This window comes from Oncorhynchus clarkii, chromosome 26, assembly GCF_045791955.1.
Source record: "Oncorhynchus clarkii lewisi isolate Uvic-CL-2024 chromosome 26, UVic_Ocla_1.0, whole genome shotgun sequence".
Taxonomy (NCBI): domain Eukaryota; kingdom Metazoa; phylum Chordata; class Actinopteri; order Salmoniformes; family Salmonidae; genus Oncorhynchus; species Oncorhynchus clarkii.
In genome coordinates, this window is record NC_092172.1 from 30222659 (window position 1) to 30247382 (window position 24724).

The 24724-nt window shown below is 42.5% G+C and overlaps 1 protein-coding gene across 2 annotated transcripts in view; it reads left to right on the top strand.

Annotated features, from left to right (window-relative positions):
* The window catches only part of LOC139385090 (protein unc-13 homolog C-like), a 235673-nt gene that overhangs the window by 82841 nt on the left and 128108 nt on the right, over window positions 1-24724 (top strand). For both annotated transcript variants that reach the window (XM_071130138.1, XM_071130139.1), the window contains exons 15-16: window positions 176-304; window positions 20795-20928. In XM_071130138.1, the coding sequence (XP_070986239.1) occupies window positions 176-304; window positions 20795-20928 (263 nt within the window). The remainder of the gene's footprint in view (window positions 1-175; window positions 305-20794; window positions 20929-24724) is intronic.

A 24724-nucleotide genomic window follows, 5' to 3' on the forward strand; every position in this document is an offset into this window, starting at 1 on the left:
AGTTCTCCTGAACAGACAGACAGTATACAGTAGGTTTCAAAGAATCACGGATAGAGGTCTATTTCCATTTTTTGAAGATGTATTATTCACCATTCTAAAGGTACAACTTTAAAGTGTGTGTGTGTGTGTGTGTGTGTGTGTGTGTGTTTTGACTTTGTTCCTATCTGTATTACAGGTACAGGAGCTACAGAGTCCTCCCAGAGCCAGTATGGTGGTGAAGGACTGTGTCAGAGCCTGTCTGGACTCAACATACAAATACATCTTTGACAACTGTCATGAACTCTACAACCAGCTACTTGACCAGGTAAGACAGACACTATATCCCCCTATATTAATCCCTATATTAAACCCTATATTAAACCCTATATCACCCTATATTAAACCCTACATCAGTCCTATATTAAACCCTATAGCAGCCCTATATTAAACCCTTTACCACGCCTATTTTAATCCCTATATCACCCTATATTAAACCCTATATCACCCTATATTAAACCCTACATCAGTCCTATATTAAATCCTATATCACCCCTATGTTAATCCCTATATCACCCTATATTAAACCCTTTATCACTCCTATATTAAACCCTACATCAGTCCTATATTAAACCCTATATCAGACCTACAGTGGGGAGAACAACTATTTGATACACTGACGATTTTGCAGGTTTTCCTACTTACAAAGCATGTAGAGGTCTGTATTTTTTTTATCATAGGTACACTTCAACTGTGAGAGATGGAATCTAAAACAGAAATCCATAAAATCTCATTGTATGATTTTTAAGTAATTAATTTGCATTTTATTGCATGACATAAGTGTTTGATCATCAACACGGCAGGACCTGGTCAATGACCTGAAGAGAGCTGGGACCACAGTCTCAAAGAAAACCATTAGTAACACACTACACCATCATGGATTAAAATCCTTCAGCGCACACAAGGTCCCCCTGCTCAAGTCAGCACATGTCCAGGCCCGTCTGAAGTTTGCCAATGACCATCTGGATGATCAAGAGGAGGAATGGGAGAAGGTAATGTGGTCTGATGAGACAAAAATAGAGCTTTTTGGTCTAAACTCCACTCGCCGTGTTTGGAGGAAGAAGGATGAGTACAACCCCAAGAACACCATCCCAACCGTGAAGCATGGAGGTGGAAACATCATTCTTTGGGGATGCTTTTCTGCACCGTAATAAAGGGAGGATGGATGGGGCCATGTATCGCGAGATCTTGGCCAACAACCTCCTTCCCTCAGTAAGAGCATTGAAGATGGGTCGTGGCTGGGTCTTCCAGCATGACAACAAAGCAAAACACACAGTCAGGGCAACTCAGGAGTGACTCGTAAGAAGCATCTCAAGGTCCTGGAGTGGCCTCGCCAGTCTCCAGACCTGAACCCAATAGAAAATCTTTGGAGGGAGCTGAAAGTCCGTATTGCCCAGCGACAGCCCCGAAACCTGAAGGATCTGGTGAAGGTCTGTATGTAGGAGTGGTCCAAAATCCCTGCTGCAGTGTGTGCAAACCTGGTCAAGAACTACAGGAAACATATGATCTCTGTAATTGCAAACAAAGGTTTCTGTACCAAATATTAAGTTCTGCTTTTCTGATGTATCAAATACTTATGTCATGCAATAAAATGCTAATGAATTACTTAAAAATCATACAATGTGATTTTCTGGATTTTTGTTTTAGATTCCGTCTCTCATAGTTGAAGTGTACCTATGATAAAAATGACAGACATGCTTTGTAAGTAGGAAAACCTGCAAAATCGGCAGTATATAAAATGCTTGTTCTCCCCACTGTATATTAAACTGTTTATCACTCCTATATTACATCCTATATCACTTCCATATTAAATTCTATATCACTCCTATATCACCCCTATATTAAATGCTTTATCACCCCTATATTAAACACTTTATCACCCCTATATTAAACCCTATATCAGACCTATAATTAAACCTATATCAGTCCTATGTTAAATCATATATCAGTACTATGTTAAATTCTATATCTGTACTATATATGCTGAGTGTACAAAGCATTAGGAACACCTTCTTAGTTTTGCATTGCACCACCCCCTTTTGCCCTCAGAACAGCCTCAATTCTTTGGTGCATGGACTCTACAAGGTGTGGAAAGTGTTCCACAGTGGTGCTGGCCTATGTTGACTCTACTGCTTCCCACAGTCGTGTCAAGTTGGCCGGATGGGTGGTGGACCATTCTTGATACACACGGGAAACTGTTGAGCATGAAAAAAAACAGCAGCATTGCAGTTCTTGACACAAACCTGTGCACCTGGCACCTACTACCATTCAATGTATTTTTAATTCATTTTATTTACAATGATGGCCAAACCCGGACGACGCTGGGCCAATTGTGTGCTGCCCTATGGGACACACAATCACGCCTGTATGTGATGCAGCCTGGTTCAAAGGCACTTAAATATTTTGTCTTGCCCAGTCACCCTCTGAATGGCACACAGACACAATCCATGTCTCAATTGTCTCAAGGCTTAAAAATCCTAATTTAATCTGTCTCCTCCCCTTCATCTACACTGATCAAAGTGGATTTAACAGGTGACATTAATAAGGGATCATAGCTTTCACCTGGATTCACCTGGTCAGTCTATGTCATCGAAGGAACAGGTATTCCTAATGTTTTGTACACTCAGTCCTATATTAATTTTATATCATTCCTATATCGGCCCTCTGTCAGCCCTAAGGTGCACTACAGGAGTTAGTGTGTTCTGTCTAACAGAGAGATAATGTCCTTCAGGTCTGTAACAGTCATGTATCTGTTCTGTAAAAGGCAAGTTCTGCAACAGTGAGGTAATGTCCTGCTGGTCTATAACAAGGAGTTTATAACTGTAGAAGTTGAATAATAATCTTCCTTTGTAGAAACAGCCTGAGGGTTTTTTAGCAATTACCCAGCAGAGAGATAGATCCAGCCACTAATTACAACTAAGTCTAACACACTCACAAACGAGTCACACACTCCATCAACACACACACACTTATAGACCAGACACCTACTCCATCAACACACACACACACAGGCACACACACACTCCATCAACACACACACACACACACACTTATAGACCAGACACCTACTCCATCAACACACACACACACACGCACACACACACACACACACACACACACACACACACACACACACACACACACACACACACACACACACACACACTTACAGACAGGACACACTCTTCATCAACACACTAGTCACCACAACATCAACACACACATGTTCTCTCCTGGAGCTAACCTCAGGGTGGTGGATGACTATATCATAATATTACAGCCTGCCTTTGTGCCACTGTGGATATTTCCCATAAAAGACGAACATTGTGTTGTCTTGCCTGCCCTCGTTCTCTCACTGGAAATACCACCGTCCAACCAGAGGCTGATTATGTAACGCTACAAATCACTCTGCATGGGAGGGAGGGAGAGATAAATGGAAGGAGGGAGTGGGGAAGGGAGGGAGAGAAGGCATGGAGGGATCAGGGAGAGGAAGGATAGAGAGCTTAAACATTCCCGTAAAGCCTGGCAGAGATGGAGGGATTTAAAAAGAGAGCAGTGAAAGAAGGAAACAGAGCAGGTGAAGAAAGAGAGAGTCATTTAGGTCCAAATTCTCTCCATTTGAATTCAGTTACTGTGGAGGAAGGAGGAGAGATACCCAGTACTGCATGTCTCTGTAGATACACTGTAGGCAGACATGACCACACACACACACACACACACACACACACACACACACACACACACACACACACACACAGCTCTCTAAAATGATCTGCATTTTTTCTCTCACACACACACTCACTCACACACACACACAATCACTCACTCACACACACACAATCACTCACTCACTCAAACATAAACACATACATATATATACACACATTATGGCCAAATGATAGCAGTACAGGTCGGGCTGTGTAGTGTGTATTATTAGGGTTTATTTACTGTTGAACTGAAGTGTATGTTCAGCACTGTGAGGACACCACATTAACTGTTGAACTGAAGTGTATGTTCAGCACTGTGAGGACACCACATTAACTGTTGAACTGAAGTGTATGTTCAGCACTGTGAGGACACCACATTAACTGTTGAACTGAAGTGTATGTTCAGCACTGTGAGGACACCACATTAACTGTTGAACTGAATTGTATGTTCAGCACTGTGAGGACACCACATTAACTGTTGAACTGAAGTGTATGTTCAGCACTGTGAGGACACCACATTAACTGTTGAACTGAAGTGTATGTTCAGCACTGTGAGGACACCACATTTACTGTTGAACTGAAGTGTATGTTCAGCACTGTGAGGACACCACATTAACTGTTGAACTGAAGTGTATGTTCAGCACTGTGAGGACACCACATTAACTGTTGAACTGAAGTGTATGTTCAGCACTGTGAGGACACCACATTAACTGTTGAACTGAATTGTATGTTCAGCACTGTGAGGACACCACATTAACTGTTGAACTGAAGTGTATGTTCAGCACTGTGAGGACACCACATTAGCACGGATGTGTTTCTCTGTCTGCCTGTCTGTTACAACACACCATGAGTCTCATGTATAGTCATACCACACACACACACACACTGATAGTCTTATCACATGTGTAGCTGATCGGATGCGCTAAGGCCAAATTAAGGGGTTACTGGTTAAAATTCCTCTTGGCTCCAGTTTAATTTAATTTATACACTTAAATATAATCAGTGATCTAGTTAGAGGGTTACTGGTTAGGATCCCATCTAGCAGGTCTCCCGAGTGGTTGGGGGGGGTGCTTTACTTAGCTTATCGTGGATTGGCGGGACATGGTTTGGATGGACGCATGACTCGACCTTCGCCTCTCCCGAGGGAATTGCAGCAATGAGACAATATCGGAAAAAAAGTGTCAAATCTGAAACAAATAATCCCATCTCGCTCCGGTGAGCCAGTCAACAAATTGGTTGTTTTTGCTTATTGGATATTAGGGATGTCAGTCCCCATGTCTGTTTTTGTCTCCTTTAGGTGTTTGAACTGTTTCCTACTATGTTGATTCTCTGTCTGTTTGTCCAGATGTGTAAACAATCTGTTGGCCTGTGATTGCCATCCAGATGAGTGATACAGCATCTGAGAGAGTTAATGTGTGTCCCAAATGGCACCCTATTCCTTATATAGTGCTCTACTTTTAATACTAGTACCTCTTTTAGTATTGCACTATATGAGTATATGGGGTGCCATTTGAACTGGTTTGTTGCTGGTAAAACGGTCATCCCAGATAGGAATACTGATCATGGTTGGTACAGTACTGCTAGTTCTCCTGGAATCAGTACTGATATTCCCCGTTGGTTACATACTGGTGAAACAAAATCACACGCTCATATGCCCTGTGCAGTGCACCATAGTGTGGCAGGCAGCCCTATACGGCTCTGGTCAAAGTTATGCACTACAGGGGGGGAGGATTTGATTTGAAATTCGCCCTAGAGGAAGGGATTCTTGTGAATATAGAGTGTATGATTAGCATGCTACTATAGTGGCGGTGATTTAGTTACCCTATGTCCCCAAATATCAAATTAGTCAAAGTAGAGGGATCAGATGTTTGAGAGAGGCTTCAATCTCAAACAATGTATGTAGACCCATAATCCTTCACAAAGGAGAGAGAGCACACAGAGAAGAGAAACATTGATTTCAAGCTAAATAGTTAATAAATTGATTGAGTTTACAGAGCCAGGTATCACGAATAGAAACTGTTTCGACTCAGTGCTTTGTCAAGGGTGTACTGGTCCTTACCCCTGTCCACTTTAATAGATATGCTTCAATTTAAGTGATATATTAAATAACAATTGTTAGGAAAATACATTTTGGTCTGTGCTAGTCCCACAGCCCAAAGAATGACAGTATGTATCTTTTCAGTATTTTTACACTATCTTTCCATTGAAGAGAGGGGTTACGGAGCCAGTCACGAAACCCAATGCTTCCTGATTGAAAATAGGAAAAGCACTTTGAGTCGGCTTGTTGTAGGTGCGTGGGAATAATTCAATGAAGTCCTTGAAGAAAAGAAAGACCCACACACTGCTCTTGCCAATATCACTTAGTTGGTTTATTCAGCTTTTCTTCAAGGATGTACTGCTGGTGCTAGACACAATAATCAAAAAATAGCTTAGTGATGAGCTTCGTGGGCAATATGGTGCTGAACGCTGAGCTGTTTATATTCCCTATCTTGACCTCTGCTGGTGGTTAATCCTCCATCCCAAAGCAGGTAGTATGATGAAAGGCAGATCTTTTAAGAGAAGTTTAGATTAACATGTTGACCTCTACTGGTGTTTGACCCCAACCCAAAGAAGGCAGTATGATGAAAGGCAGATCTTTTAAGAGAAGTTTAGATTAACATGTTGACCTCTACTGGTGTTTGACCCCAACCCAAAGAAGGCAGTATGATGAAAGGCAGATCTTTTAAGAGAAGTTTAGATTAACATGTTGACCTCTACTGGTGTTTGACCCCAACCCAAAGAAGGCAGTATGATGAAAGGCAGATCTCAGTAAGGGCAGACCTCAGCTTTAACACACACATATATAACCTTTATTTATACAGGGTTTCTTATTAGTCATTTAGCAGACACTCTTATCCAGAGTTACTTACAGTAGGGAGTGCACACATTCTTATATTAGCCCACCATGGGATTGGAACCGACAACCCTGGCAAGCACCATGCTCTACCAACTGAGCTACAAGGGACCCAATGAGGTGATCCTCATTGAGTTGAAATCTATTCTACCAGAGAGACTTGTTCATTTAAATGTGAACTTAAATGAATGGATTACAGCATTGAGTATACATGTTGGCCTCTGGTTGGTTTGTCCCACAGACCAAGGAAAGCCTGTATTGCTAAAGGCAGATATTCTCAGAGGGCGGTAGGTTAACCCTCAGCTTTACGATGGATGTACAATATACCTGCTATTTTATCACCTCTAACAATGTGTTGTTTGGCATTATGAATATAGATGAGCAGGGAGATGCATTGGTAATACACAACCTTCATCAATGCCCTTCACACAACGGTATATAGTACACAAACACCCATGCACTTGCAGGACCACACACACTGGAAATACTTTGCATAGAGGATCCTGTTTCATTTTGCATAGAGTTGTGTTTCATTATTCATATCTCTACAGTAAGACAGACCACTGCAGCCCCTCTGCACACACACACACACACACACACACACACACACACACACACACACCACAGCAGGGACGACACACAAAGACCCCTTGGTAAACAGTCAGCTTCAGACCGTGTTTGGCCACGCAGTCATGGGTGAACAGGGAGTACAGGAGGAGACGCAGTACACACCCCTGAGGGGCCCCAGTGTTGAGGATCAGCGTGGCAGACGTGTTATTGCCTACCCTCGCCACCTGGGGGCGGCCTGTCAGGAAGTCCAGGATCCAGTTGCAGAGGTAGATTTTTAGTCCCAGGGTCCTTAGCTTAGTGATGAGCTTCGTGGGAAATATGGTGCTGAACGCTGAGCTGTAGTCAATGAACAGTATTCTCACATAGGTGTTCCTTTTGGTTGGGATACGTACGTACGGTCACTGTGGGGATGACGTCATCGATGCACTTCTTGATGAAGCCGATGACTGAGGTGGTGTACACCTCAATGCCATTGGAGGAATCCCAGAAAATACTCCAGTCTGTGCTTAGCAAAACAGTCCTGTAGCGTAGCGTCCGTGTCATCTAACCACTTCCATGTTGAGAGAGTCACTGGTACTTCCTGCTTTAGATTTTGCATGTAAGAAGGAATCAGGGGGGTAGAATTATGGTCAGATTTGCCAAATGGAGGGCGGGGGAGAGCTTTGTATGTATCACTGTGTGTGGAGTAAAGGTGGTCTAGAGTTTTTTTTCCCTCTGGTTGCACATGTGACATGCTGATAAAAAATGTGGTAAAACTGATTTAAGTTGGCTTGCATTAAAGTCCCCGGCCACTAGGAGCGCCGCTTCTGGGTGAACATTTTCTTAGAGTTAGTTGAGTGCGGTCTTAGTGCCAGCATCGGTCTATGGTGGTAAATAGACGGCTCTGAATAATATAGATGAGAAGTCTCTAGGTGTGGTCTACAGCTTATCATAAGGTACTCTGCCTCAGGTGACCAAAACCTCGACACTTCTTTAATACTAGACATCAAGCACCAGCTGTTATTGACAAAAATACACACACCCCCACCCCTCATCTTACCAGACGTAGCTTCTCTGTTCTGCCGGTCCATTGAAAATCCCTCCTGCTCTAAATGATCCGTGTCGTCATTCAGCCACGACTCGGGGGAAACATAAGATATTAAAGTTTTTAATGTGCCGTTGGTAGAATAATCGCAATCGTAGAACGTCAATTTTATTATCCAACGATGGCATATTAATAACAAGTAGAATTGATGGCAGTGGGAGTTTACTCGCTCGCTGCCTCTTTCCCTCCGTCTTTTCTTCACGCAAATGACGGGGATCTGGGCCTGTTCCCGGGAGAGCAGTATTTCTTTCTCGTCAGACTCGTGAAAGGAAAAGCTTCTTCCAGTTCGTGGTGAGTAATCCCAGTTCTGATGACCATAAGTTATTTTTGGTCATAAGAGATGGTAGCAGCAACATTATGTACAAAATAAGTTAAAAATAAGTTAAAAACAATGCAAAAAAAATTAACAAATAGCACAATTGGGTACAGGCATGAAAAACATCAGCCATCCTCTTCGGCACCATCTTAAGGTTCTTAGCTTTCCTATGCGGCATATGACGTGTCAGATTGACTGTCAGTCTGAGCAGTGAATAAAAGTGTAAGCAGGACTTCCCATTTAACCAGGCAAGTCAGTTAAGAACAAACTCTTACTTAACAATGACAGCCTACCCCAGCCAAACCCTCCCCTAACCCGGATGACGCTGGGACAATTGTGCACCGCCCTATGGGACTCCCGATCAGTTGTGATACAGCCCAGGATCAAACCAGGGTCTGTAGTGATGCCTCTAGCACTGAGATGCAGTGCCTTAGACAGTTGAGTCTGATTCTAACCATATCTCCCATCGACAGAGAAACATTAATCAGCTCCAATACTACAGCAGTACTGTTACAGGGAGCTACAACTCTGCTGTACTCCTTCCTGTACGAGAACTATCACTAGTCCATCACTATACCAGGACAACTCATATACTGTACCAGGACTGGTCTACAGACAACTACCAACTCATATACTGTACCAGGACTGGTCTACAGACAACTATCAACTCATATACTGTACCAGGACTGGTCTACAGACAACTATCAGAGCATTTACTGTACCAGGACTGGTCTACAGACAACTATAAACTCATATACTGTACCAGGACTGGTCTACAGACAACTATCAGAGCATATACTGTATCAGGACTGGTCTACAGACAACTATCAACTCATATACTGTACCAGGACTGGTCTACAGACAACTATCAGAGCATATACTGTATCAGGACTGGTCTACAGACAACTATCAACTCATATACTGTACCAGGACTGGTCTACAGACAACTATCAACTCATATAATGTACCAGGACTGGTCTACAGACAACTATCAACTCATATACTGTACCAGGACTGGTCTACAGACAACTATCAACTCATATACTGTACCAGGACTGGTCTACAGACAACTATCAGATCATATACTGTACCAGGACTGGTCTACAGACAACTATCAACTCATATACTGTACCAGGACTGGTCTACAGACAACTATCAACTCATATACTGTACCAGGACTGGTCTACAGACAACTATCAACTCATATACTGTACTAGGACTGGTCTACAGACAACTATCAGATCATATACTGTACCAGGACTGGTCTACAGACAACTATCAGATCATATACTGTACCAGGACTGGTCTACAGACGACTATCAACTCATATACTGTACCAGGACTGGTCTACAGACGACTATCAACTCATATACTGTACCAGGACTGGTCTACAGACGACTATCAACTCATATACTGTACCAGGACTGGTCTACAGACAACTATCAACTCATATACTGTACCAGGACTGGTCTACAGAAACCTGTCAGATCATATACTGTACCAGGACTGGTCTACAGACGACTATCAACTCATATACTGTACCATGACTGGTCTACAGACGACTATCAACTCATATACTGTACCAGGACTGGTCTACAGACAACTATCAGAGCATATACTGTACCAGGACTGGTCTACAGACAACTATCAACTCATATACTGTACCAGGACTGGTCTACAGACAACTATCAACTCATATACTGTACCAGGACTGGTCTACAGACAACTATCAACTCATATACTGTACCAGCACTGGTCTACAGACAACTATCAGAGCATGTACTGTATCAGGACTGGTCTACAGACAACTATCAACTCATATACTGTACCAGGACTGGTCTACAGACAACTATCAGAGCATATACTGTACCAGGACTGGTCTACAGACAACTATCAGAGCATATACTGTATCAGGACTGGTCTACAGACAACTATCAACTCACATACTGTACCAGGACTGGTCTACAGACAACTATCAACTCATATACTGTACCAGGACTGGTCTACAGACAACAATCAACTCATATACTGTACCAGCACTGGTCTACAGACAACTATCAGAGCATATACTGTATCAGGACTGGTCTACAGACAACTATCAACTCATATACTGTACCAGGACTGGTCTACAGACAACTATCAGAGCATATACTGTACCAGGACTGGTCTACAGACAACTATCAACTCATATACTGTACCAGGACTGGTCTACAGACAACTATCAACTCATATACTGTACCAGGACTGGTCTACAGACAACTATCAGAGCATATACTGTATCAGGACTGGTCTACAGACAACTATAAACTCATATACTGTACCAGGACTGGTCTACAGACAACTATCAGAGCATATACTGTACCAGGACTGGTCTACAGACAACTATCAACTCATATACTGTACCAGGACTGGTCTACAGACAACTATCAACTCATATACTGTACCAGGACTGGTCTACAGACAACTATCAACTCATATACTGTACCAGGACTGGTCTACAGACAACTATCAACTCATATACTGTACCAGCACTGGTCTACAGACAACTATCAGAGCATATACTGTATCAGGACTGGTCTACACACAACTATCAACTCATATACTGTACCAGGACTGGTCTACAGACAACTATCAACTCATATACTGTACCAGGACTGGTCTACAGACAACTATCAACTCATATACTGTACCAGCACTGGTCTACAGACAACTATCAGAGCATATACTGTACCAGGACTGGTCTACAGACAACTATCAACTCATATACTGTACCTGGACTGGTCTACAGACAACTATCAGAGCATATACTGTACCAGGACTGGTCTACAGACAACTATCAACTCATATACTGTACCAGGACTGGTCTACAGACAACTATCAACTCATATACTGTACCAGGACTGGTCTACAGACAACTATCAGAGCATATACTGTATCAGGACTGGTCTACAGACAACTATAAACTCATATACTGTACCAGGACTGGTCTACAGACAACTATCAGAGCATATACTGTATCAGGACTGGTCTACAGACAACTATCAACTCATATACTGTATCAGGACTGGTCTACAGACAACTATCAACTCATATACTGTATCAGGACTGGTCTACAGACAACTATCAACTCATATACTGTACCAGGACTGGTCTACAGACAACTGTCAGAGCATATTCTGTACCAGGACTGGTCTATAGACAACTATCAGAGCATATACTGTACCAGGACTGGTCTACAGACAACTATCAACTCATATACTGTACCAGGACTGGTCTACAGACAACTATCAACTCATATACTGTACCAGGACTGGACTACAGACAACTATCAGAGCATATACTGTATCAGGACTGGTCTACAGACAACTATCAACTCATATACTGTACCAGGACTGGTCTACAGACAACTATCAACTCATATAATGTACCAGGACTGGTCTACAGACAACTATCAACTCATATACTGTACCAGGACTGGTCTACAGACAACTATCAACTCATATACTGTACCAGGACTGGTCTACAGACAACTATCAGATCATTTACTGTACCAGGACTGGTCTACAGACAACTATCAACTCATATACTGTACCAGGACTGGTCTACAGACAACTATCAACTCATATACTGTACCAGGACTGGTCTACAGACAACTATCAACTCATATACTGTACTAGGACTGGTCTACAGACAACTATCAGATCATATACTGTACCAGGACTGGTCTACAGACAACTATCAGATCATATACTGTACCAGGACTGGTCTACAGACGACTATCAACTCATATACTGTACCAGGACTGGTCTACAGACGACTATCAACTCATATACTGTACCAGGACTGGTCTACAGACGACTATCAACTCATATACTGTACCAGGACTGGTCTACAGACAACTATCAACTCATATACTGTACCAGGACTGGTCTACAGAAACCTGTTAGATCATATACTGTACCAGGACTGGTCTACAGACGACTATCAACTCATATACTGTACCATGACTGGTCTACAGACGACTATCAACTCATATACTGTACCAGGACTGGTCTACAGACAACTATCAGAGCATATACTGTACCAGGACTGGTCTACAGACAACTATCAACTCATATACTGTACCAGGACTGGTCTACAGACAACTATCAACTCATATACTGTACCAGGACTGGTCTACAGACAACTATCAACTCATATACTGCACCAGCACTGGTCTACAGACAACTATCAGAGCATATACTGTATCAGGACTGGTCTACAGACAACTATCAACTCATATACTGTACCAGGACTGGTCTACAGACAACTATCAGAACATATACTCTACCAGGACTGGTCTACAGACAACTATCAACTCATATACTGTACCAGGACTGGTCTACAGACAACTATCAACTCATATACTGTACCAGGACTGGTCTACAGACAACTATCAACTCATATACTGCACCAGCACTGGTCTACAGACAACTATCAGAGCATATACTGTATCAGGACTGGTCTACAGACAACTTTCAACTCATATACTGTACCAGGACTGGTCTACAGACAACTATCAGAACATATACTCTACCAGGACTGGTCTACAGACAACTATCAACTCATATACTGTACCAGGACTGGTCTACAGACAACTATCAACTCATATACTGTACCAGGACTGGTCTACAGACGACTATCAACTCATATACTGTACCAGGACTGGTCTACAGACGACTATCAACTCATATACTGTACCAGGACTGGTCTACAGACAACTATCAACTCATATACTGTACCAGGACTGGTCTACAGAAACCTGTCAGATCATATACTGTACCAGGACTGGTCTACAGACGACTATCAACTCATATACTGTACCATGACTGGTCTACAGACGACTATCAACTCATATACTGTACCAGGACTGGTCTACAGACAACTATCAGAGCATATACTGTACCAGGACTGGTCTACAGACAACTATCAACTCATATACTGTACCAGGACTGGTCTACAGACAACTATCAACTCATATACTGTACCAGGACTGGTCTACAGACAACTATCAACTCATATACTGTACCAGCACTGGTCTACAGACAACTATCAGAGCATGTACTGTATCAGGACTGGTCTACAGACAACTATCAACTCATATACTGTACCAGGACTGGTCTACAGACAACTATCAGAGCATATACTGTACCAGGACTGGTCTACAGACAACTATCAGAGCATATACTGTATCAGGACTGGTCTACAGACAACTATCAACTCACATACTGTACCAGGACTGGTCTACAGACAACTATCAACTCATATACTGTACCAGGACTGGTCTACAGACAACAATCAACTCATATACTGTACCAGCACTGGTCTACAGACAACTATCAGAGCATATACTGTATCAGGACTGGTCTACAGACAACTATCAACTCATATACTGTACCAGGACTGGTCTACAGACAACTATCAGAGCATATACTGTACCAGGACTGGTCTACAGACAACTATCAACTCATATACTGTACCAGGACTGGTCTACAGACAACTATCAACTCATATACTGTACCAGGACTGGTCTACAGACAACTATCAGAGCATATACTGTATCAGGACTGGTCTACAGACAACTATAAACTCATATACTGTACCAGGACTGGTCTACAGACAACTATCAGAGCATATACTGTACCAGGACTGGTCTACAGACAACTATCAACTCATATACTGTACCAGGACTGGTCTACAGACAACTATCAACTCATATACTGTACCAGGACTGGTCTACAGACAACTATCAACTCATATACTGTACCAGGACTGGTCTACAGACAACTATCAACTCATATACTGTACCAGCACTGGTCTACAGACAACTATCAGAGCATATACTGTATCAGGACTGGTCTACAGACAACTATCAACTCATATACTGTACCAGGACTGGTCTACAGACAACTATCAACTCATATACTGTACCAGGACTGGTCTACAGACAACTATCAACTCATATACTGTACCAGCACTGGTCTACAGACAACTATCAGAGCATATACTGTACCAGGACTGGTCTACAGACAACTATCAACTCATATACTGTACCTGGACTGGTCTACAGACAACTATCAGAGCATATACTGTACCAGGACTGGTCTACAGACAACTATCAACTCATATACTGTACCAGGACTGGTCTACAGACAACTATCAACTCATATACTGTACCAGGACTGGTCTACAGACAACTATCAGAGCATATACTGTATCAGGACTGGTCTACAGACAACTATAAACTCATATACTGTACCAGGACTGGTCTACAGACGACTATCAACTCATATACTGTACCAGGACTGGTCTACAGACAACTATCAACTCATATACTGTACCAGGACTGGTCTACAGAAACCTGTTAGATCATATACTGTACCAGGACTGGTCTACAGACGACTATCAACTCATATACTGTACCATGACTGGTCTACAGACGACTATCAACTCATATACTGTACCAGGACTGGTCTACAGACAACTATCAGAGCATATACTGTACCAGGACTGGTCTACAGACAACTATCAACTCATATACTGTACCAGGACTGGTCTACAGACAACTATCAACTCATATACTGTACCAGGACTGGTCTACAGACAACTATCAACTCATATACTGCACCAGCACTGGTCTACAGACAACTATCAGAGCATATACTGTATCAGGACTGGTCTACAGACAACTATCAACTCATATACTGTACCAGGACTGGTCTACAGACAACTATCAGAACATATACTCTACCAGGACTGGTCTACAGACAACTATCAACTCATATACTGTACCAGGACTGGTCTACAGACAACTATCAACTCATATACTGTACCAGGACTGGTCTACAGACAACTATCAACTCATATACTGCACCAGCACTGGTCTACAGACAACTATCAGAGCATATACTGTATCAGGACTGGTCTACAGACAACTTTCAACTCATATACTGTACCAGGACTGGTCTACAGACAACTATCAGAACATATACTCTACCAGGACTGGTCTACAGACAACTATCAACTCATATACTGTACCAGGACTGGTCTACAGACAACTATCAACTCATATACTGTACCAGGACTGGTCTACAGACGACTATCAACTCATATACTGTACCAGGACTGGTCTACAGACGACTATCAACTCATATACTGTACCAGGACTGGTCTACAGACAACTATCAACTCATATACTGTACCAGGACTGGTCTACAGAAACCTGTCAGATCATATACTGTACCAGGACTGGTCTACAGACGACTATCAACTCATATACTGTACCATGACTGGTCTACAGACGACTATCAACTCATATACTGTACCAGGACTGGTCTACAGACAACTATCAGAGCATATACTGTACCAGGACTGGTCTACAGACAACTATCAACTCATATACTGTACCAGGACTGGTCTACAGACAACTATCAACTCATATACTGTACCAGGACTGGTCTACAGACAACTATCAACTCATATACTGTACCAGCACTGGTCTACAGACAACTATCAGAGCATGTACTGTATCAGGACTGGTCTACAGACAACTATCAACTCATATACTGTACCAGGACTGGTCTACAGACAACTATCAGAGCATATACTGTACCAGGACTGGTCTACAGACAACTATCAGAGCATATACTGTATCAGGACTGGTCTACAGACAACTATCAACTCACATACTGTACCAGGACTGGTCTACAGACAACTATCAACTCATATACTGTACCAGGACTGGTCTACAGACAACAATCAACTCATATACTGTACCAGCACTGGTCTACAGACAACTATCAGAGCATATACTGTATCAGGACTGGTCTACAGACAACTATCAACTCATATACTGTACCAGGACTGGTCTACAGACAACTATCAGAGCATATACTGTACCAGGACTGGTCTACAGACAACTATCAACTCATATACTGTACCAGGACTGGTCTACAGACAACTATCAACTCATATACTGTACCAGGACTGGTCTACAGACAACTATCAGAGCATATACTGTATCAGGACTGGTCTACAGACAACTATAAACTCATATACTGTACCAGGACTGGTCTACAGACAACTATCAGAGCATATACTGTACCAGGACTGGTCTACAGACAACTATCAACTCATATACTGTACCAGGACTGGTCTACAGACAACTATCAACTCATATACTGTACCAGGACTGGTCTACAGACAACTATCAACTCATATACTGTACCAGGACTGGTCTACAGACAACTATCAACTCATATACTGTACCAGCACTGGTCTACAGACAACTATCAGAGCATATACTGTATCAGGACTGGTCTACAGACAACTATCAACTCATATACTGTACCAGGACTGGTCTACAGACAACTATCAACTCATATACTGTACCAGGACTGGTCTACAGACAACTATCAACTCATATACTGTACCAGCACTGGTCTACAGACAACTATCAGAGCATATACTGTACCAGGACTGGTCTACAGACAACTATCAACTCATATACTGTACCTGGACTGGTCTACAGACAACTATCAGAGCATATACTGTACCAGGACTGGTCTACAGACAACTATCAACTCATATACTGTACCAGGACTGGTCTACAGACAACTATCAACTCATATACTGTACCAGGACTGGTCTACAGACAACTATCAGAGCATATACTGTATCAGGACTGGTCTACAGACAACTATAAACTCATATACTGTACCAGGACTGGTCTACAGACAACTATCAGAGCATATACTGTATCAGGACTGGTCTACAGACAACTATCAACTCATATACTGTATCAGGACTGGTCTACAGACAACTATCAACTCATATACTGTATCAGGACTGGTCTACAGACAACTATCAACTCATATACTGTACCAGGACTGGTCTACAGACAACTGTCAGAGCATATTCTGTACCAGGACTGGTCTATAGACAACTATCAGAGCATATACTGTACCAGGACTGGTCTACAGACAACTATCAACTCATATACTGTACCAGGACTGGTCTACAGACAACTATCAACTCATATACTGTACCAGGACTGGACTACAGACAACTATCAGAGCATATACTGTATCAGGACTGGTCTACAGACAACTATCAACTCATATACTGTACCAGGACTGGTCTACAGACAACTATCAACTCATATAATGTACCAGGACTGGTCTACAGACAACTATCAACTCATATACTGTACCAGGACTGGTCTACAGACAACTATCAACTCATATACTGTACCAGGACTGGTCTACAGACAACTATCAGATCATTTACTGTACCAGGACTGGTCTACAGACAACTATCAACTCATATACTGTACCAGGACTGGTCTACAGACAACTATCAACTCATATACTGTACCAGGACTGGTCTACAGACAACTATCAACTCATATACTGTACTAGGACTGGTCTACAGACAACTATCAGATCATATACTGTACCAGGACTGGTCTACAGACAACTATCAGATCATATACTGTACCAGGACTGGTCTACAGACGACTATCAACTCATATACTGTACCAGGACTGGTCTACAGACGACTATCAACTCATATACTGTACCAGGACTGGTCTACAGACGACTATCAACTCATATACTGTACCAGGACTGGTCTACAGACAACTATCAACTCATATACTGTACCAGGACTGGTCTACAGAAACCTGTTAGATCATATACTGTACCAGGACTGGTCTACAGACGACTATCAACTCATATACTGTACCATGACTGGTCTACAGACGACTATCAACTCATATACTGTACCAGGACTGGTCTACAGACAACTATCAGAGCATATACTGTACCAGGACTGGTCTACAGACAACTATCAACTCATATACTGTACCAGGACTGGTCTACAGACAACTATCAACTCATATACTGTACCAGGACTGGTCTACAGACAACTATCAACTCATATACTGCACCAGCACTGGTCTACAGACAACTATCAGAGCATATACTGTATCAGGACTGGTCTACAGACAACTATCAACTCATATACTGTACCAGGACTGGTCTACAGACAACTATCAGAACATATACTCTACCAGGACTGGTCTACAGACAACTATCAACTCATATACTGTACCAGGACTGGTCTACAGACAACTATCAACTCATATACTGTACCAGGACTGGTCTACAGACAACTATCAACTCATATACTGCACCAGCACTGGTCTACAGACAACTATCAGAGCATATACTGTATCAGGACTGGTCTACAGACAACTTTCAACTCATATACTGTACCAGGACTGGTCTACAGACAACTATCAGAACATATACTCTACCAGGACTGGTCTACAGACAACTATCAACTCATATACTGTACCAGGACTGGTCTACAGACAACTATCAACTCATATACTGTACCAGGACTGGTCTACAGACAACTATCAACTCATATACTGTACCAGCACTGGTCTACAGACAACTATCAGAGCATATACTGTATCAGGACTGGTCTACAGACAACTATCAACTCATATACTGTACCAGGACTGGTCTACAGACAACTATCAGAGCATATACTGTACCAGGACTGGTCTACAGACAACTATCAACTCATATACTGTACCAGGACTGGTCTACAGACAACTATCAACTCATATACTGTACCAGGACTGGTCTACAGACAACTATCAGAGCATATACTGTATCAGGACTGGTCTACAGACAACTATAAACTCATATACTGTACCAGGACTGGTCTACAGACAACTATCAGAGCATATACTGTATCAGGACTGGTCTACAGACAACTATCAACTCATATACTGTATCAGGACTGGTCTACAGACAACTATCAACTCATATACTGTACCAGGACTGGTCTACAGACAACTGTCAGAGCATATTCTGTACCAGGACTGGTCTATAGACAACTATCAGAGCATATACTGTACCAGGACTGGTCTACAGACAACTATCAACTCATATACTGTACCAGGACTGGACTACAGACAATCAGATCTGTAAACCAGCACTAGTCTACAGACTGCTAAAACTCTCCTACTGCTCTTTCCATGCGGTTCTGTTCTATCTCTATCTGTGTAGAACAGATGGTGCTCCCAATAACAAGTGATTAAGCAGAAACAGACAGTTCAGTTCAATCAGTGTTTTAGAAGACGGCATCAGTGGAAGAAGGGCAGGGCTGCTCTAGAAAAGGTGTTTCACTGCAGCCAAACACACACACACATGCACTCTGGCACACAATCACACACATGCCTCAATCAATCAATATATCAAATGGATTTACAAAGGCATTTTTACAACAGCAATTGTCACAAAGTGCTTTTACAGAAACTAAGCCTAAAATCTCAGGGAGCAAGCAATGCGGATGTAGAGGCACGGTGGATAGGAAAAACTGTCTAGAAAGGCAGGAACCTAGGAAGAAACTTAGTGAGGAATCAGGCTCTGCGGGGGCATTCCCCTTCTGGCTGTGCTGGGTGGAGATTATAAAGGTACATGGACCTTAAGGCCAAATCGTTTTTCAAGATATTCAAACATTTATAATCACAGTGGTTATTGAGGGTGCAACAGGTCAGCACATCAGGAGAAAATGTCCATTGGCTTTTCATAGCTGAGCATTCAGAGGTAGAGAGAGGTAGAGAGAGAGCGAGGGAGGGAGAGAGAGAGAGAGAGAGCGAGGTAGAGAGAGAGAGAGAGAGAGAGAGGGGTGGAGAGAGAGAGAGAGAGAGAGACGTGGAGGGAGAGAGAGATAGAGAGAGAGAGAGAGAGAGAGTTGAAACAGCAGGTCCAGGTCAGGGTAGCAACTCGGGTGAACAGATCAGGGTGTGCACGCATGCCATCATCAACCTGCACACACACACTCTGGGAGGAGATGGGCTGAGGTGTCAATGTGAGCTTTTATCTGTGTTTGTCTGGTTTCTGTTTAGCTCCATTTAAGATGTCAGGCCATGTCTTGAATAAACATGAGCTGCAGGCTTAGCTTGCCATGCAAAACTCTCTGCTCTCTGTAAAAGTCTGTCTGTCTGTCTGTCTGTCTGTCTGTCTGTCTGTCTGTCTGGGATTACTGAGCTCCACCACAACCTTCATCTCTGCCTCTCTCTCTCTCTGTCTCTTTCTCTCTCCACCCCCTCTTCTTCTATCCCCCTACAGGCCCGTAAGCAGAATCTTCCCCGGGAGGAGCAGGGTCCGTCAATAAAGAACCTGGACTTCTGGCCCAAGCTCATCACTCTCATGGTGTCTGTGATCGACGAGGACCGCACCGCCTACACCCCTGTCATCAACCAGTACGTACAAAATGGACACACACAGACACACACACAGTGATAGATCTATTTTGGGATAATGGCTCTGGGATAGCTGAGGGCATAAACGGCTAGTGAATAAGCAACAGAAATCAGTGAGAGAGGGAAAGCAAGAGAGAGATGGAGAAAGAGTGTGTGTGTGTGTGTGTGTGTGTGTGTGTGTGTGTGTCTCTTTCTGCATCTGAGTCTGCGTGCTTGCGTGATTTAGATGTGTCACAACTGGGGGGAGGGGTAGATGCATGAGCTATGAGGAACATTTAAGGATTATCTCACAAGTATTTCTCAAGGCAAGATGTGCTGCCTTATATTAGTGTGTGTGTGTGTGCATACATATGTACACATGCATGTGTTTTGCATTTGTGTGCATGTGCGTGCTGCATATGTGTGCAAGTGTTTTGTGTTAGTGTGTGTGTGGTTGTGTGTTTGCGCATTCGTGTTTGTTTTTGTGTGTGAGAGCTATATAAGGGAAAGTAACACATTGAGAGGGAAATTGACCTTATCTGCGCAAAAAGCCTTTAACGTAATTCCTGTCATTCCATCGTTGTGTGTAGGCTGGATAATTATCCCTGTGACTTCACAATTAAGGGCTGACTGGAAATCTATAATATACAAAATAACCATTTATCTGCAAACGCCTCTTCCTATCTCTCTCCCGCTCTTCTTTCTCTGTCTTCACTTCCCCATCTCTCTCTGTTATCCTCTCTACCTTTATCTATCTCTCTTTATCTATCTCTCTTTAATTCAATTCAATTCAAGGGGCTTTATTGGCATGGGAAACATGTGTTAACATTGCAAAAGCAAGTGAGGTAGATAATATACAAAAGTGAAATAAACAATAAAAATGAACAGTAAACATTACACAAACAGAAATTTCAAAACAATAAAGACATTACAAATGTCATATTATACATATATATATATATATATATATATATATATATATATACAGTGTTGTAACAATGTACAAATGGTTAAAAGAACACAAGGGAAAATAAATAAGCATAAATATGGGTTGTATTTACAATGGTGTTTGTTCTTCACTGGTTGCCCTTTTCTTGTGGCAACAGGTCACAAATCTTGCTGCTGTGATGGCACACTGTGGAATTTCACCCAGTAGAAATTTTTTTGAACACCATTATTTTGGTCTTACTGAGATTTACTGTCAGGGCCCAGGTCTGACAGAATCTGTGCATAAGATCTAGGTGCTGCTGTAGGCCCTCCTTGGTTGGTGACAGAAGCACCAGATCATCAGCAAACAGCAGACATTTGACTTCGGATTCTAATAGGGTGAGACCGGGTCCTGCAGACTTTTCTAGTGCCCGCGCCAATTAGTTGATATATATGTTGAAGAAGGTGGGGCTTAAGCTGCATCCCTGTCTCACCCCACGACCCTGTGTGAAGAAATGTGTGTGTTTTTTGCCAATTTTAACCGCACACTTGTTGTTTGTGTACATGGATTTTATAATGTCGTATGTTTTACCCCCAACACCACTTTCCATCAGTTTGTATAGCAGACCCTCATGCCAAATTGAGTCGAAGGCTTTTTTTGAAATCAACAAAGAAGACTTTGCCTTTGTTTTGGTTTGTTTGGTTGTCAATTGGGGTGTGCAGGGTGAATACATGGTCTGTTGTACGGTAATTTGGTAAAAAGCCAATTTGACATTTGCTCAGTACATTGTTTTCATTGAGGAAATGTACGAGTCTGCTGTTAATGATAATGCAGAGGATTTTCCCAAGGTTACTGTTGACGCATATTCCACGGTAGTTATTGGGGTCAAATTTGTCTCCACTTTTGTGGATTGGGGTGATCGGTCCTTGGTTCCAAATATTGGGGAAGATGCCAGATTTAAGGATGATGTTAAAGAGTTTTAGTATAGCCAATTGGAATTTGTTGTCTGTATATTTGATCATTTCATTGAGGATACCATCAACACCACAGGCCTTTTTGGGTTGGAGGGTTTTTATTTTGTCCTGTAACTCATTCAATGTAATTGGAGAATCCAGTGGGTTCTGGTAGTCTTTAATAGTTGATTTGATCTGTATTTGATCATGTATATGTTTTTGCTCTTTATTCTTTGTTATAGAGCCAAAACGATTGGAGAAGTGGTTTACCCATACATCTCCATTTTGGATAGATAATTCTTTGTGTTGTTGTTTGTTTAGTGTTTTCCAATTTTCCCAGAAGTGGTTAGAGTCTATGGATTCTTCAATTACATTGAGCTGATTTCTGACATGCTGTTCCTTCTTTTTCCGTAGTATATTTCTGTATTGTTTTAGTGATTCACCATAGTGAAGGCGTAGACTCAGATTTTCCGGGTCTCTATGTTTTTGGTTGAACAGGTTTCTCAATTTCTTTCTTAGATTTTTGCATTCTTCATCAAACCATTTGTCATTATTGTTAATTTTCTTCAGTTTTCTATTTGAGATTTTTAGATTTGATAGGGAAGCTGAGAGGTCAAATATACTGTTAAGATTTTCTACTGCCAAGTTTACACCTTCACTATTACAGTGGAACGTTTTACCCAGGAAATGGTCTAAAAGGGATTGAATTTGTTCTTGCCTAATTGTTTTTTGGTAGGTTTCCAAACTGCATTCCTTCCATCTATAGCATTTCTTAATGTTACTCAGTTCCTTTGGCTTTGATGCCTCATGATTGAGTATTGCTCTGTTTAAGTAGACTGTGATTTTGCTGTGGTCTGATAGGGGTGTCAGTGGGCTGACTGTGAACGCTCTGAGAGACTCTGGGTTGAGGTCAGTGATAAAGTAGTCTACAGTACTACTTCCAAGAGATGAGCTATATGTGTACCTACCATAGGAGTCCCCTCGAAGCCTACCATTGACTATGTACATACCCAGCGTGCGACAGAGCTGCAGGAGTTTTGACCCGTTTTTGTTGGTTATGTTGTCATAGTTGTGCCTAGGGGGGCATATGTGGGAGGGAATGCTGTCACCTCCAGGCAGGTGTTTGTCCCCCTGTGTGCTGAGGGTGTCAGGTTCTTGTCCGGTTCTGGCATTTAGGTCGCCACAGACTAGTACATGTCCCTGGGCCTGGAAGTGATTGATTTCCCCCTCCAGGATGGAGAAGCTGTCTTCATTAAAGTATGGGGATTCTAGTGGGGGGATATAGGTAGCACACAGGATGACATTTTTCTCTGTTAGGATAATTTCCTTTTGAATTTCTAGCCAAATGTAGAATGTTCCTGTTTTGATTAATTTAATGGAGTGAGTTAGGTCTGCTCTATACCAAATTAGCATACCCCCTGAGTCCCTTCCCTGTTTCACACCTGGTAGTTTGGTGGATGGGACTACCAGCTCTCTGTAACCTAGAGGGCAACCAGTGGGTCCGTCTCCTCTATACCAGGTTTCTTGCAGGATGACAATGTCTGTATTACCGATTTCTTTGGTGAAGTCCGGGTTCCTGCTCTTTAGGCCAAAGGCAGATGACCTCAGGCCTTGGATATTCCAGGATGAAATAGTGAAGGCTTTTTGTTCCATAGAGTGTCCAATGTTGTTGGTTGTGGTTTGGCCTCAGGCCAGTAAGTGTGAGCAGAGCCTGCTGAGCATCTGGAACATGCCATTGGCTTGGTCGAGTGTGAGAGTGGGGGTTGGGACTGTTTGCCCGCTCACTACCTGGGCGTATGTGTGGCTTTCATGTTGAGGCCCCCTTTGCGGGGGTGGGGTGCATGGGGTGGGCAGGAGTGGCATAGGTCTGATCTGAGGGGGCCTAAATGGGGTGTGGGCATGGTTGACGTGGGGGGGTGTTGATTGGTTGGGGTGG